The following is a 17,566-nucleotide window of genomic DNA, read 5'->3' as shown; positions in this document are numbered from 1 at the left end:
AGAGTCGGACACGACTGAAGCGACTTAGCAGCAGCAGCAGCAGCAGCAGCAGCAGTGGCTCAGAAAATGAGCTCTTTACTGCAAAATTCAGGCTTAAATTGAAAAAAGTAGGGAAAGCCACTAGGCCATTCAGTGAAAAAAGAGTATTAGTTACTCAGTCCCATCTGACCCTTTGCTACCCCATGGACTATACAGCCTGCTAGGCTCCTCTGTCCATGCGATTTCCCAGGAAAGGAAAAGTCGGAAGGGGTAGCCATTCCCTTCTCCAGGGGATTTTCCTTACCCAGGGATCGAATCTGGATCCCTGCAAGGCTGGCGGATTCTTTACCCGCTGCGCCCTTAGGGATGCCAACACTCAGCAAATTCTGGGAAGAAGGGAGGGAAGGAGTGTATGCACCTAGTCAAATTAAAGCAGTTTGATGCCCACCCCCGCAAAACACACCCATCACGGGATTACTCTAGCCCAGCCTCCATCCTCTTTACCGTGGAGGGGCGAGGATCAGGGGTCATCTTCAGACCTGGCCTTCAGAGAAGGGCCCCGCCCGAAGGAGGGCCAGGGTCTCTCCCTCAAGAACTCCGAACGGTTAGAGGAGAGGAAAGCCCCAGTCTCGCGGCAGGGGTTGGGTGGGGGTGGTACAGTGAGGCCTTGGATACCAAGTTACAAGCCCGCCTCTCCACCATCCGTACGCAGACTCGGCCCGCCCTCTTCCGGGGCGCCCTGCCCCTCTTGGCCGTCTGTCACGCCCCTGCAGGGCGTCCCGACACCGAGGCGTGTGCCCCGGCCTCCACAGCTCCTCGCCCGGGCCCTCTTGGCCGTCTGCCCCGCCTCTGAACGGCGTCCCGCCCCCGAGGCCGTCTGCCCCGCCCCTCCACGGTCCGAGCCCCGCCCCCTGCGCGGCGTCCGGGCGCCGTGTCGGCTCGCGGTGCATGTTGGGGCTGTCGCCTGGGACAACCAGGACCTCAACCGTCCCATGACGGAGCGGAGCGGCCGCGGCGGTGGGACGCGCGGGGCTTCCGCGCTTCCGAGCCCCGACTACTATGAGCAGGTGGCCCACCTCCAGCAAGGGCTGCGGAACAGGTACGGCCTAGCTGGGGCGGGGGCGGGGAGTCAGCCGGCCCGAGGGTCCACGGGAGCCCCGCCCCCGACCACGGTTCCCCTGGGCTGGAGTCCAGACCAGCCCTGTCCCCCAAACTCCCGGAGGACGGAGTTTACCGGAGACACTGCCCTCCACCCCGCCGTGGGAGGTCCCCGGCGGGAATGTCCCTGGATGCGCCCAGGAGTGAAAGCCGGAGTCTCCTGCCTGTCACTCTCAATCAAAGCGTGTGAGTTTCTCTGGTCCCCTTCCACACTCCCCTCCCCGGCCCTTCAGGTTGTCATCACGCCCTGACAGCCGCGCTCCCTCGGTGATGACAGGCCCAGGAACGCAGGCGGAAGAGTGTGTGTGTGTGTGTGTGCGTGTGTTTGTCAAACATGCGCCCTGTTTAAATGCACGAGACTTTTACAGGGCCAGATTTCCAGCGGGAGAAGTCCCAACTTTAAGATGGTTCGTGATACGTTGATTAAGACATGAAAAGATGAGAATCACTGAAAACCGCTTGATCACTGTAGAGAGAAAATTACAAAGCAATTTACTACAAATATCTACATAAAAGATTGGTTGTTGAAGCTATTATTTAGCTGCTAAGTTAATTGGAGTTGGAAATCTCATTAGTCGACAAGAAAGGAAATAGAATTTTGGATCTTTTGATAAATAGCACTTTTAATGAGTGTTTAAAAGTTACAGAGTCATTTTACTGAAGAGGGGTGCTGCACGCAGTGATGATTCTGAAATGACAATAGTTACATGTAAGGTAAAGGCAGAAGTTACTGGTTTTGAAAAGGAATTGTATTCATCCTATGCTAAATTTAATTCCTATCAGATTATTTATAGAGCATCTGCAACAGGCTTCCTTAATCTTCCTCACCTTTTAATTTATTATTATTTATTTTGTTTAACTCTTAATCTTTCTACGTCTTGTTTTCTTTCTGACATACCACTGCACACCCACCCACCCACTCACCTCTCCTCCAACTTAAAAAAAATTCAGTTCTTGTAGTGCCTTCCCTGTGCCAAGTATGAATCAACCAATTCCTGACATATGTGCATTCTTCAAGACTTCTAGGTAATGCATCAAGTGCATTATCCTGCCTACACTGAAAATTCCAAGAGGACAGGAGCCATATAGAGCTGGACCTTCGGCTCATGTTAGAGTACCTGAAATGGCAGAGGGACTGGATACATGTTTACTGAATGAGTAGAAGTGTCAGCCAGCTAGTGTCCCCCAGCTGGTGTCCAAAGTCAACCAGCTAGTGTCCAGGAGTTGGGAATGTGTTATGTAGAACTGAGTAGCCACTCATTTACCACTAAATAGTGATCATTTTCTGGTCAATCAGGAAAACTGGCATCATGATATTTCAAAAATGGTATTAAATGCACACACCTGATAATTAAGGGACAAAACATTGCTCTGTGCATCATACACTTAAAGGGCTCGTTGACTCTATTCTGTTAAAAGAGTGGCTTCCTTACCACAGGCCTTGAGTTATTTGTATCTCTTAACCCATGTTCTAATTTTATTTTTATTTTAATTTTTTGGTCTTACCATGTGGCATGTGGGATCTTAGTTCCTGGACCAGGGATCAAACCCGCAACCCCTGCATTAGAAGTGCAGAGTCTTAACCATTGGACCACCAGGGAAGTTCCCCTTAACCCAGGTTCTAATTTTAAAATGTTACTAGTTTGAATGATAGCATTAAAAAAACAAAAACGAAGTTAATTGTGAGTTATCATTTTTGTTTCCTGTGCTCAGAACACCTGGCCATTTATAGTCCTTATGGTATGATAACTGTGTAATGATTATTACTCACTTTATGTTTAATACTTAATGGTTGCACTGTTAAGCAAGGTGAGGCTGTTGAAATTATATAAAGAATCTGAGTCATGCTTTATAGCTTATTCATGGTTCTGCCTTGGGAGATTTTTTTTCATTTTTGAGTCAGTACAAATCTGTTACTGTGTGTATTCATTTTTCATTTTAAAAAGTCCCTAACTAACTCTAATGCATAGGTAATAAACACAGAGGCAAATAACTTTGGATGCAGAGAAAACTGCAAGAGAAATGTAGAAACCAAGCTTCTAGTCCATGAACAGTTATGTGACCTTGAGCTGGTCATTCAGCTTCTCTGACATGTTCATCACCAGAGATAGGGGCTTTGAGGTAAAGTAAGGCCAGAGATTTTTTTTTTTTGTCTAGTAGAGCAGTGAGATTCTGTTTTGTCTAACAGAAGCAAAAGATATTAAGAAGAGGTGGCAAGAATACACAGAAGAACTATACAAAAAAGATCTTCACGACCCAGATAACCACAATGGTGTGATCACCAACCTAGAGCCAGACATCCTGGAATTCGAAGTTAAGTGGGCCTTAGGAAGTATCACTACGAGCAAAGCGAGTAGAGGTGATGGAATTCCAGTTGAGCTATTTCAAATCCTAAAAGATGATGCTGTAGAAGTGCTGCGCTCAATATGCCAGCAAATTTGGAAAACTCAGCAGTTGACACAGGACTGGAAAAGGCTGATTTTCATTCTAGTCCCAAAGAAAGGCAATACCAAAGAATGCTCAAACTACCACACAATTGCACTCATCTCACGTGCTAGTAAAGTAATGCTCAAAATTCTGCAAGCCAGGTTTCAACAGTACATGAACTGTGAACTTCCAGATGTTCAAGCTGGATTTAGAAAAGGCAGAGGAACCAGAGATCAAATTGCCAATATCTATCAGATCATCGAAAAAGCGAGTTCCAGAAAAACATCTGCTTTATTGACCATGCCAAAGCCTTTGACTGTGTGGACCACAACAAACTGGAAAATTCTTCAAGAGATGGGAATACCAAACCACCTGACCTGCCTCCTGAGAAATCTGTATGCACGTCAGGAAGCAACAGTTAGAACTGGATATGGAACAACAGACTGGTCCCAAACTGGTAAAGGAGTATGTCAAGGCTGTATATTGTCAGCCTGCTTATTTAACTTATATGCAGAGTACATCATGAGAGACGCTGGGCTGGAAGAAGCACAAGCTGGAATCAAGATTGCTGGTAGAAATATCAATAACTCACATATGCAGATGACACCACCCTTATGGCAGAAAGTGAAGAAGAACTAAAGAGCCTCTTGATGAAAGTGAAAGAGGAGAATGAAAAAGTTGGCTTAAAGCTCAACATTAAGAAAACTAAGATCATGGCATCTGGTCCCATCACTTCATGGCAAATAGAAGGGGAAACAGTGGAAACAGTGTCAGACTTTATTTTTTTGGGCTCCAAGATCACTGCAGATGGTGACTGCAGCCATGAAATTAAAAGATGCTTGCTCCTTGGAAGGAAAGTTATGACCAACCTAGACAGTATATTAAAAAGCGGAGACATTACTTTGCCAACAAAGGTGTGTCTAGTCAAAGGTATGGTTTTTCCAGTAGTCATGTATGGATGTGAGAGTTGGTCTATAAAGAAAGCTGAGCACTGAAAAATTGATGCTTTTGAACTGTGGTGTTGGAGAAGACTCTTGAGAGTCCCTTGGACTGCAAGGAGATCCAACCAGTCAATCCTAAAGGAGATCAGTCCTGAATATTCATTGGAAGGACCGATGCTGAAGCTGAAACCCCAATACTTTGGCCACCTGATGCGAAGAACTGACTGATTTGAAAAGACCTGATGCTGGGAAAGATTGAAGGTGGGAGAAGGGGACGACAGAGATTGAGATGTTTGGATGGCATCACTGACTCAGTGGACATGAGTTTGAGTAAACTCTGGGAGTTGGCGATGGACAGGGAGGCCTGGCATATTGCAGTCCATGGGATCGCAAAGAGTGAGACACGACTGAGCAGCTGAACTGAACTGAGAGCAGTGAGCCTTAAAGTAAAAGAAAGTTGAAAGCTGTTAGTTTTGCAAAGCAATGAGCAATGAATATTATTGTCTATATCCTATTTCAGTGTTTGGATGTACCTGTTTGTTTGATCAATCCCAGTGACTGTAAGGACCTTTGTCTCCTAAAACTGGAGCTGTTTTGATGTCTGCAACCGCAGGTAGTCACAGCTGGTTTGTCAGTCTGGAAATGTCCTGGGAATGAAAGAGAAAAACAACTTGTCTTTTCTCAGTTCTCTTAAGAGGTGGGCCATCGCAGTGTTTAGTTCAGGTCAGTTGCTTAGTCGTGTCCGACTCTTTGCGACTCCGTGGACTGTAGCATGCCAGGCCTCCCTGTCCATCACCAACTCCTGGCAGTCCACTTCGTAAGTGGTATATTTTTAACCCACATTGTCTTAGCTGTTGTCACATATAGATGTAATTTTATATTCTGAATTTTTTCCTTTTTGTTTAAGGTGTTTTCTGGTGTTTTCTCCTCATTGTGATGAAGGCCAGTCACTGAATCTAAAAGAGCTTGATGCAGTGATTTGTTACAATGTATCTAGTGCCACAAGCATGGTAGCAACATGAATGTGGAATCGACTCTTAAAATCATATAAAAACATCCCTTTGAAAGGCTATTAACCAACCCCAGTTTTTTCAGTGCCGGTATTGATTCAGAGTGAGATACCATAATAGTCCAGAAATTGATGCTGCGATATTTGTTGAGTAAAGCTGAAGATGGTATTGAGACAAAAACAGAGTAACAAGTGGCTTATAAGGAGAAAACTAAAGCTGGTGGCTATGCTTTGAGGACCACCCAGGTGTGTAAAACTTCAAAAGGTCAGGTCTAGGATGAGGTGATGCAAACTTGGACCTGTGAATATACATCCCAGGGCTGGGTATTTAAAGATTTTGAAATAGAGATTTAAGGTGCAGAAATTGCAAGATGATCCTCCCAATAAGCCTTTCTCTGGCTTTTTTGTTGGGGTAAATATCTTAAGTCTTAGATTGAGAAGAACAGATAGGAAAGTCAGTGTTGGAGTGCTGCCGTGTGGATGTGTTCAGAAAAATGAGCCTGTGAGGAAGAGGTAATGAGATCAGCATCATTTTGTCTGGAATTAGAAGGCCAAGAGGTGTTTGACTGTGATTTTTCAGTTTTTGAAGTGTTAGAGTAGAGAAGTGTGACCAGTGGATGTCTGTGTGTAGTGAAGATAGAGTAGGAATGAGGAAGTTTTACATTCTTTATTGAAAAGAACTGGTTGTTTGAGAGCTGATGGATTTCCATAAAGACTGTGGTCCTTTTCCATGTGAGGGGTGAATTTTTAAAATTATTTTAAAACAAGGCCAAGCTTACAGAAAAGTTGCAGGTAAATAGGACAAAGACTTCTAGTATTCCCCTCACCCAGATCTCTCAACTCTTAACTTTTTATTTCATTTTCTTTCCCCCTTTCTATTTGTCTGTCTGCCTGTCTAAGAGCACGAGACTTGTCCAAACCATTTGAAAAGGGCAGGTATGTGATGCCCCTGACACGGTTACCAAATAACCCTTCTTGTCAGGAAACTAACATCCATATACCAGTCCACAAACTCCAATCAAATTTCAGCAGCTGTCTTAACACCTTTTTTTTCCTGGTCCAGGATTCCACCTGTGAACCTGTGTTAACATGTCTCTCCAGCCTCTCCCAGTCTGGACACATTCCCCTGTCTTGACCTGTCTTTCGTGTTCCTCGCAGTTTCATAGGCTACACCTCTCATCCCAGAGGATAACCCTCCAGCTGGGTCCATCTGATGGTTCCTTGCAAACAGACAATGATCACGCTTTACTGGCAGGAGCACAATAGGCCTGAAGAAGGACATCAGGGACAAAAGTCATAGCCATGTTTAAGGACCCTCTGCCCTCGTCATTTAGTGTTAAATTGCTTACACTGTCCAGTCAGCCACTCCTTGTTATCATACTGATTGTGAAATCTTAGGGAATAAAAATCTCTAACATGGAAGCCGTTATGCCATATTTACTTCAAGTTCACTCTTAGTAATGAGAAAGTAAAGATCTGTTTGAAGCTACTAGTTTAAAACTGGTGATTCTACAAGTTTTTTTTCTTTTTTAAACATAGGCACTTCCCAGCTAAGGAATGGGTTGTGTTCCACAAGCAGAGATTAGGTGTTTGGGTTTTGGACACCATTTTCCCTTTAAAAGAATTTTGGCTAAACAGTGGTTTTCATTCTAGATTACACTGAGCAGAGAAATTTACTTATAATAAAGCTAACAGTATAACCTTTGGGGGTTTTAAGGGAAAAAAATGACTGAAGGAAAATAGAAACTAACAATCAAGGGCTCCCAAGTGACCATGCCTCAGCCCTTTCCCACAGGGAGCCACTGAACCCTTCCTTTGCCGGAATCCTTGTCTTTGATTCACAGTCTTTTTTTTTTTTTTTTTTTTAAAGACATTATACGATTTCTTTTTCACCCTTAGTTAATGTTAGCTTAAATTAGCAGCATGGCTTCAGTTGAAGCTGTTACTCTGGTGGTCATGGAGCAGAGTCTGCGGCTGAACCTCCCCAGGGCTCTTTTTGAGGCTGGAATGGCCTCCTGTCCAGTGGTTTTCCTCTCCAGCCCCTGGGTTTTGGCCACTGCCACCGTTTCTGCTGCCCAGTTTCCCCTGCTTCTCACCAGACCAGGTGTGCAGGTGGGCATGCCCGCTCTGTCCTCCAGCTTCCTGCCAGCACTCATCAGAAAGCTCAGAAGCCTGCGTGGCGTAGTTCCTGGGAATGGCAGTCAGTGACCGATCATGATGGTGTTTACAGGTTATACAGGGAAACACCCCCAGATCACAGTCATGGTGTCAGGGACCTGGTCTCCCCTAAACGTGAATGAGGCCAGGTCTGCTTCTCAGAAACCCCTTCCTGACTCAGCCATGAGGTCCTGCCCAGGATCATCTGGTGGAAAACAGAATGAGCCCCCAACCTGCAGTCCAGGATGGTTTTAGGGTAGCCTCGTGTCTAGACCTGGCGGAATCCTTGTAGCTCTCAGAGATGCTGGCCATGTTGTATTTTACATGTTTATCTTGTGTATTGTCTGTCCTTACCTCTTGAATGTCACTGGTTTAGGGTAGGAGCCTTAGTTGGCTCATTCACCAAGTCAATCTCCAGGACTAGAGCAGAGCCTGGCTCATGAAGGCACTCAAGAAATAACACTTGCGGAGTGAATGAACCTGCTTTCCAGGCTTTTCTCACTGCATTTCCACATTTATTTTGAAAAGCTTGTTCTTTTTGCTTCATACTGGTGTCCTTTCTGCTTTTTGACTTGCCTAGTGACTGCTAAGTTCTTTTGTGTCTTGAGTTTCACATGCAGCTGGCATTTTCTGCTTCTTAAACCAGAGAGGGTTTCCCTAGTAGCTCAGCTGGTCAGGAAGATCCCCTGGAGAGGGGATAGGCTCCAGTATTCTTGGGCTTCCTTGGTGGCTCAAACAATAAAGAATCCGCCTGCAATGCGGGATACCTGGGTTCGACCCCTGGGTTGGGAAGATCCCCTGGAGAAGGGAACGGCTATCCATTCGAATATTCTTGCCTGGAGAATTCCATAGACAGAGGCACCTGGGAGGCTATAGTCCATGGGGTCGCAAAGAGTCAGACATGACTGAGCGACTTTCACTTTCTTTTCACTTCAGACCAGAGAAGCATTTTCAAAAAGGAGATCATGTTCTAAATTTGACTGCCTGTTACTGACCAGTGTAATTTATTCATGAAATACTTCTTTATTATAGCGAAAAGAAGAGATTGGACCTGGAAAGGAAACTTTATGAATATCATCAGTCTGATGTATGCAGGTAAGATATGACAGCAGAAAATTTTAAGACCAGTTTGCCTGGCTCAGATGGTAAAGAATCTGCCTGCAGTGCAGGAGACCTGGGTTTGATCCCTGGATCGGGAAGATACCATGGAGAAAGAAATGGCAACCCACTCCAGGATTCTTGACTGGAAAATCCTATGGACAGAGGAGCCTGGCAGACTACAGTCCATGGGGTTGCAAAGAGTCGGACATGACTTAGTGACTAAACAACAATCAAAATTTAACCCTAATGTATGTTACAAATACCATAGTTGTAGTCCTGTTATTATTCCTTATTTTTGATGTGTAAATGTTTCAAGTAAACACTGTAATTTCATATAATCACTATCAAGTATAAGAATAAATTTGATTAAAATAGATTTTAAAAATTATTATATTTTCATTATTTGGTATCTGTATAATTTCAGGAATCTATTTTGCTTAAATATCTTAAAAATAAGATACATTGTAGTCTTATCTTTTGGGTCACAATTTAAACATGGTGCATCTGTGAGTGATTAAGGCATAATTATTATAGCTGACCTTTCAACAAAATATTAGGCAGGGTTATGTGGTATTTCATTTTGGAGTTTCCAAACATTTCTTTATTTTGGGGAGCTCCAAAATCACTGCAGATGGTGACTGCAGCCATGAAATTAAAAGACGCTTGCTCCTTGGAAGAAAAGCTACGACCAACCTAGACAGTATATTAAAAAGCAGAAACACTACTTTGCCAACAAAGGTCCATCTAGTCAAAACTATGGTTTTTCCAGTAGTCATAGGTATGGATGTGAGAGTTGGACTGTTAAGAAAGTTGAATGCTGAAGAATTGATGCTTTTGAATTGTGGTGTTGGAGAAGACTCTTGAGAGTCCCTTGGACTGCATGGAGATCCAACCAGTCCATCAGGAAATCAGTCCTGAATATTTACTAGAAGGACTGATTCTGAAGCTGAGACTCCAATACTTTGGCCACCTGATGCAAAGAACTGACTCATTGGAAAAGACCCTGATGCTGAGAAAGATCAAAGGCAGGAGGAGAAGGGGACAACAGAGGATGAGATGGTTGGGTGGATTTGATGAACATGAGTTTGAGTAGGCTCTGGGAGTTGGTGTTGGACAGGGAGGCCTAGTGTGTTGCAGTCCATGGGGTCGCAAAGAGTCGGACACAACTGAGTAACTGAACTGAACTGAAACGTTTCTTCACAATTTGAGCAGAGTTACAATCCATTTGCTATTATAAAATATTTTCATAATACAGTGCATTATTGCAGTTTCTAACAAAAATTTAAAATATCTAAATGAGACCTTTTGGAGCACTTTAAATTTCTAAATTTTTTAAAATGTTTATGGGTTATAGTGTATAGTTTGATTCTGTTTCTATATGAGCAGGTAGGAGAAGGCAATGGCAACCCACTCCAGTACTCTTGCCTGGAAAATCCCATGGATGGAGGAGCCTGGTGGGCTGCAGTCCATGGGGTCGTGAAGAGTCGGACACGACTGAGAGACTTCACTTTCCCTTTTCACTTTCATGCATTGGAGAAGGAAATGGCAACCCACTCCAGTGTTCTTGCCTGGAGAACCCCAGGGATGGCGGAGCCTGGTGGGCTGCTGTCTATGGGGTCGCACAGAGTCGGACACGATTGAAGTAACTTAGCAGCAGCAGCATGAACAGGTAGTTTTGAAGCTGTCACATAAAAGAATGTAATGGGCTGTTTACCTGCACAGGGCCACATAGACCCTGCTCTTGACACCACACTTAATTTTGAGAAAGAAATCCATGTAAATATGTGTGAATGGTGTAATGTGGTCTTGTGTCCATTTCTCAGGAGAGTTATGCCTAGAGGTGATACCTCAGTGATGTTGCATTAATTTCCTCTCTAAAGATGCATATACATTCTGTCCTTTGGGCTGCAGCATTTGGGTAAAATATCTTAGAATACACTGTCTCATTAACAGTTTTGTTAAAGCAAATCCTTAGATTTGTCCAAGTCTAACTCCATTGTTTAAAAATCTGCTTTTACTCTTCTAGAGCTAAGCTGAAGTATATAAAACTAAAGAAGTACCTGAAGGAAATATGTGAATCAGAAAAGAATGCTCGTATTCGAAACCAAGAATATTTAAAGCAGTTCGAGCGGATCCAAGCTAACATTACTGCAAGTTTAGAGAAGCTGCAAGAACTGAAGGTGGTGTTTTGTACTGTTTTTTGTTTATGTTTTTGTTTTCTTGTCTTTTTTTGCTAAGATTGGGACTGGCGAGAATAAGTTTCAGATCTGTGACAGTCACTAACGTTAGGTTGTTTATCCAGAAGATTAACTGTCAGTTTTTTCCAGGAATTTATTACCATATGGCCACATTTTGATCAGACAGGTTGAAATTGCATGTTCTCAGATTTCTGCTTTAGTTGACTTACTGGAATATCTGTGCTTTGTTATACTATATAAGTGGTTAACTTAAACAGGCATGGCCACCAGCCATACCTGGCCCCTCACCCGGTACCTGGTATCTCTTGGCATCATCAGGATATCTTGCAGAGACTGGCTCCTTCTTCAGAGGGTTCTTTTTCTCTGGTGTGGGCCCCTCTGTTCTGGGCAGGCCAGGTGTCAGGAGGAAACTGAGGGGGAGAACTGGTCCAAGGAGTTGGTCCTCATGCCCATCGACTCTGAGAGTCAGAATAGCTTCCCCTTCCCTGCCGTCTCTCACCCTGGCTCCCCACTCCCTTAGGCTGCTTGACAAACTGTGCCAAACGTGGAAGGCGAGGCTTCATTTCTATTTGTGCTGCTCAGGGCTTTTACCTGACTTAACCCATCTGCTCACCGGTTACAGGAGAAGTTGGCTTCAGCATTCCTTTTTTTCCCTCTTGAACTTTCCCTCTGCTACTGCTGCTAAGTCACTTCAGTCGTGTCCAACTCTGTGCGACCCCATAGACGGCAGCCCACCAGGCTCCCCCGTCCCTGGGATTCTCCAGGCAAGAACACTGGAGTGGGTTGCCATTTCCTTCTCCAATGCATGAAAGTGAAAAGTGAAAGTGAAGTTGCTCAGTCATGTCTGACCCTCAGCAACCCCATGGACTGCAGCCTACCAGGCTCCTCTGTCCATGGGATTTTCCAGGCAAGAGTACTGGAGTGGGGTGCCATTGCCTTCTCCGGAACTTTCCCCCTAGCCTTGTATTATAGAAGTTTTAAATATACATGAAAATAATTATTATAATAAACATTCGTGCTATGGTCTGAACGTTTGTGTAAGCCTGCCCAAATTCATATGTTGAAATCCTAACCCCACAAAAGTGTATTATTAGTGGGTGGGGCCTTTGAGAGGTGCTTAAGTCACAAGGGTGGGGCTCTCATGAATGGGATTAGTGCCTCATAACAGAGGCTCCAGGGCACTCCTGGCCCCTTCCACCTGAGGACACAGTGAGAAGATGGTAGCCCTGAACCAGGATGGGGGCTCTCTCCAGAAGGCCACCTTGATCTTGGCTTCCAGCCTCCACAACTCATCAACAATTCCAATTGTTTATGAGCTGCCCAACCAGTACTGTTTTATTATAGCAACCTAAATGGACTGACATCTTGTGATCTATCCAGATATAAATATAAATATTTATAACAGTTATAAATATTTTGCTATATTTGCTTGGCCTGTGTCTCTGTATGTGTATTTATTTTAAGCTGCAGAAACCATGACATTTCTCCCCTAAATACTTAAGTGTGGATTCTCTAAAAACAAGGACAGTCTTCTCCATAATCATACCATTATCACATCTAAGAAGATTACTAATGATTCCATAATATTTAATATTCAGTTGATATTTTAGTTTCTGCAGTTCTCTTCAAAAGTCTGTTTTTCCAGACCAAGAGCCAACCAGGGCTCACATGTTATATTTGTTATTGTGTTCTATTTTAATCTGTTAATCTGATTTGGTCTCCTACCCCTCTTCCTTTTTTTTTTCCCCCAAATGATACTGACTTTTTGAAGAAGGCAGGCCAGTTGTTTCTAGGATGACTTACATTCTGAATTTGACTTGTTATTTCTTTGTGGTGTCATTTAACTTGTGTAGTGTTCCCTGTATTTCTTGTGAACTAGAAATTCAGCCTAGACTAGCACCTCCCAGTAGAGCTTTGTGGCGATGGGAACCTTCTCCCTATAGATGCTGTCTGATACAGTTGCCACTAGCCATACGCGGTTGTTGAGCACTTAAAATGTAGCTTGGGACACTGAGGACTGAGTTTTGGTGTTAGTTAAATTTAAATAGTCATGGCTGAAGTTATATACACCCTGATGTATCCAGTCAGAAGGTATATGAGCTATGATGTCGGGTGGTCCTGCTTGAGCGAGGCTGAGTTTGATGTCTTGGTTAATACGGCAGTCTCTAGGTCTCTCTATCGTAAGGTACCTTTCTCTGCTTTGAAAATTAGTAAATAATCTGCAGAGTGGTGGCTTGGCATCTTGGGAATACCTTGTTTCTCAGCAGCCTTTTGCCTAGTGGTTTTAGGATCCATTAATGGTGCCTGAATCAGTTATAGTGGAAGTTGTGAAATGTTTCTGATTTGATTTTATCTTCTATCAATACCTTTATTAGCTGGCATTTCATGAAGAAGACCCTCCTTTCCTCCTCCTTCTCCCTCCCACAATTCACTGTGGGCTTGTGAATTTTTATTTCATCATTACATTACCAGTTACTGTAATTATTCTTTTGCTCTTCACATTTTCCTGTCCTTTTGACAGGATGTTCCAGGTTTACCTTCTGCTTCCCTGCCTCAGACCTGGAATTAGGCTCTTATGTGAGGAGCTGTGAGTATAGTTCACAGTGCAGCTCTGTACCCCTTTGAGTGCAGAGGGGTACTTAGAAATCAAGGTTTGGAGGTTGGCTGTGCTCAACTAATAGTCTTGACTACAGCCCTTCAGGTTGTCCCCTCTCAGCATTCAGGTAGAGTGCTTAAGCCTCCGTTCATGAATGTAAACCAGAGAATCAGCGGTGCTGTGAAGACATGCCCCACCCCTCCTGCCCACTTCATCCTCTCCCCCAACCCCCACTCCCCACCGTGGCAGCTTGTCATTAGCATTTTCCTCAGGTGTCCTTTGGTCTTGTCTGTTTGGCTTTTCTCTGAAGCTGATCCTGAGACAGGGTCTGGCTGTAAGTGGCTTTCATGGGAAGTGCAAGGATGCTGCAGGTGGGTAGCTGAGACAAGGAAGAACAGGTGACCGAAACGGGGTGTTGAGTCAGCTCCAGTCGGCACATGGAGATTAATCCCACAGGGACGCTCCACCGGGTGGTTCAGAGCATTTGGGAGATGCAGCTCCCGGCTGCCAAGCATCACTGGTTGAGGGCTGATGGAGGAGGGGTACAGAGGGTGAGGTTTCATTACCCATGTGCTCTTGTGGGCAGAGCAGCCTCCCCAAGGGCTGAGGAGCCTTCAGCACAGAGACAGGGTCGCTGGAACCTAGGAGCACCCAGAAAGCTTCTGGGGTCGTATGAGGAGCATTGCCAGCCTCCACTTTAGCCTCCTTCATTCAAGTGCCAGGCACGGGGCTGGCATGACAGGGCTCAGGGAAGGTCCCCAGGGTGGGGGAGCAAGTCCCCATCTGGTCCTGTGTCTCCTCCCCTTGAAATCCTTGAGCATAAGAAAACATTTGTAAGCCATAGGAAGAAAGAGTTTTTGCTTAAGACTTATTATTTAATAAACCTCTTTATTTTTGGTGTTTATTTTGTAAACCACCTCTCATCTCTTTTTAAAGATATTTTCTCTTGGCATTTGTAGAGGATGCCTGCTTAAAGCTCTTGGGCTTAAAAATTAAATATCTGTTGAGTTCAAAAGAGTAGATATAGAACAGAAAGAAGTAAACTGGATTTTCTTAATTGCCTTATTTCTTTATCTTTTCTTGGCTTATTTTGTCATTTTTACTGGCCTTATGAAACTTTGATTTAATTAGGTATCTCTTTATAACATTACTGCCATCTATTGTGTTAATAGCACTGTGATAGAGAAAAAAGAAGTCCCTGCTTAACTTTACTAAAAATGGGGCATCATGTAATACGTTTTAAGATATTTTGAGGGAGACAAGTCAATTTTGGTTATTATTGTCTGTTCACTTTTTGAGTGTCAAAACAAAAACTTGGGCCCATTTTGTATTTAGACTGAGAACTGAGAAAACAGTTTTCTAATTTTATTATCTTATAGGTGTGTTTCTAATTGCAGAGCATCACTGCCTCGTTTGGAAAGTGTTCTGTGATGGAAAATTATCTGTGATGACCATAGTCAAGGGCTTTTTAAAGCTTTAATTACTAACATATGAATCAAAGTTTTATTATACTTTGAACAAAGCTTTTTATGCCTTGCTTTTAAGGAAAAGTCACTTCATAATGGAGTCATTTTCATCAGTTGGAGCGTGACAGTGACACTGACATCTCTACGTTATTAGGGCCAGAATAAACCTGATGGCTGCGGTGCTGATCACAGAGGTCCACAGTGCATGTGTATCCCTGAGAAATGGCATGTGTTTCCAGTTGATGGTCTAGCAAATAATACCTTCAGTGGCTGTGATGAATAGGACCGGGATACTGTGTAGATATCATTCAGATAAGAAATCAGTAGGATTGCTTTCTTTTCCCTTTTTAAGGACAGAACTTTTCAGAGAACATCATCTAATGTGTTACTTTCAAGATAAAATAACTGGATTTTCATGTAGCTTAATATCATCAAGGTTTTATTTCCTGAATTGATGAAAGGCTAAGTAAAACTTCCATCAATGCTATTTTATTTAAAATATATAACATTTTACAGAATTCAGCTCTTGATATGTGTTGTTTGTGAAATTGTGTGGTTTCTAAGATAAGCTAAATTTCTCAGCTGTATCAGCTTCTACTGTCTCTTCACTGTTCCTTTTATGTTGTAAAGACTGAAAAATATGGACAGGTGTTGGTTGTAATAATATCCTCCACAAAATCAAACTTTGTTTATTTTTAGATTGAATTTGAGACTCAAATTAAGAAGATGCAGCTACTCTCAAAAGATAGCCTGGGGAAAAAAGGTGAACTGAAAGATGAAGACAAAGAAAAGGTAGTAAGTTAAAATGATAAACTTTCTGTTAACAGAGGATTTTTGGAGTGTTCATCTTTTAAGATATTGTTTTAAATAAGATCATCTTGTTACAAAGATCTTTTTGATTACACTCTAAGTGATTGTTTAAAGACATTTGCTTATAGAGTATGGCTTTAGTGTATAATTCAATTAAACTTGCCGAAAGGCAGTCACTGTGGCTGCAAAAGAGATAGAGCCCAAAGAAAACCTCAGTGTTGTCAGCAGATGAAATTGTGTTTTTATAATGCTTTGTAGCTGCTTTTTTCTTCATTCCAGAAATGTTTTAAATGAGCGGTAAACAAAATGGGCATTTTGCTGCTTTTCTTTGTATACATAATTTTGTACATTTTAACCTTTTCATAGATAAAGTGGAAAGAAAGGATTGCATATCTCAGCAGCAGACAAAAAAGAACGGCAAGGAATACTTAAATAAATTCTGCTATGTATCTGCCGTAATGCAGGCTTCTAATCCTCCTCCCTATCTCCATATAAATGATTCTGTTCAAGACCATAGATGTTTTCTTCACTAAAAGCAGTAAAGCTCTTTTAGATGAAATGTCTAAAAACATCTTGTAATAACTTGGAGCATGCTGGCAAGAGTAGTCACTTGTGACTATGTGTGAAACCCCCTCAGCAAGTCGATATTGTAATAAGCAAAACCGGGAGCATCACTCCATTATTCAGAGAAGCCAACAGCGTGCTTGCTCCTTAGGCTGCAGCATTCATTAAGAAAAGCTTCCTGGGCTGAAAGCTGGAAACAGATGATAACGGGATATGATTTTCATATTTAATGCTTTCCTTGGAAGAGTATGTGTGCTACAGATTGATAGAAGAATCAACTGCTACTTTACTAAAAGACTTTCAGGTTTGCCCTATAGCTACCGATGGAATCATTCAGCCAAGAAATTAACTTTTTCTCCTTTTACCTGCTTTATATATCTGCTAAGCAGGCTGCCTGGCTGCCAGTAAATGTTATTATGCAGTTAACTGTTTGGTATTTAAGACTCTTATCAGAAAAGAAACAGAGGCCACACTATTTTGTTTTTATAGTAGGAGCAAGGTTTTAGTTTTTCTTTTTTTTCTGTGCATTAGCAGGCATTAATCTGAGTTTATAGAAAGTTTTAGTTTTCTTTCCTAAAGATTAAAAAGTTAAAAAACCTAGAATTTAGAGCATTCTTTAAACTGTAGGATACAAAACACCAAGCCCCAGCAACCTTGACCTATATGAAAAGGCCTTTAATGATAAATGACTTCTTTGCCATTAGATGTACACCAAATGTGGTGTGATGTGATAGACTTCTGAGCCATTCAGGCAGTCTTTCTGTTTGACATTTGGTCGCGAAATAATTGACATGTTTTTAAATCTATGATCCAGTTTGTTCTTTCTGTGCTGTTCCTGATAGTCACGTTGTTAGTATGGCAGTGTCAATGGTACTTAAGTAAAACGGGAGATTTTTTTTTTTCTATTGGTACAACTGATTCCTTACCTTATGTATAGTTATACAGTTTCCTTTTCAGTCATATTTAACATTAGGGCAAGAGACATATAGCGGCCAACCCCCTAACATGTTACACAGAATAATTAGAAGTGTTTGCTTTTTACTGAAAAGTGTTACCACCTTAAAAGCTTTGTCTGTTTGCATATGTAAGAATCAATTAGGTAACACTTTGAGACATATATAAGTTTCCTTTTTTCAATTTCCCATTGATGTTCCATCAAT

At 42.6% G+C, this 17,566-nt stretch overlaps 1 protein-coding gene across 3 annotated transcripts in view; it reads left to right on the top strand.

The window, feature by feature from the left end:
- The first annotated feature begins 404 nt into the window (after positions 1 to 404).
- KIZ (kizuna centrosomal protein) overlaps positions 405 to 17,566 on the top strand; it is a 93,754-nt gene continuing 76,592 nt past the window's right edge. For 2 of the 3 annotated variants that reach the window (XM_027559587.1, XM_027559585.1), the window contains exons 1-4: positions 405 to 1,078; positions 8,704 to 8,766; positions 10,799 to 10,952; positions 15,732 to 15,824. In XM_027559587.1, coding sequence (XP_027415388.1) covers positions 420 to 1,078; positions 8,704 to 8,766; positions 10,799 to 10,952; positions 15,732 to 15,824 — 969 coding nt within the window. In that variant the 5' untranslated portion in view covers positions 405 to 419. The remainder of the gene's footprint in view (positions 1,079 to 8,703; positions 8,767 to 10,798; positions 10,953 to 15,731; positions 15,825 to 17,566) is intronic. The other variant, XM_027559586.1, reaches the window with a different exon arrangement.

This window comes from Bos indicus x Bos taurus, chromosome 13 (assembly GCF_003369695.1).
Source record: "Bos indicus x Bos taurus breed Angus x Brahman F1 hybrid chromosome 13, Bos_hybrid_MaternalHap_v2.0, whole genome shotgun sequence".
NCBI classification, from domain to species: Eukaryota; Metazoa; Chordata; class Mammalia; order Artiodactyla; family Bovidae; genus Bos; species Bos indicus x Bos taurus.
Note: the sequence above shows the minus strand (reverse complement) of the source record. Positions and strands in the feature narration are given on the sequence as shown.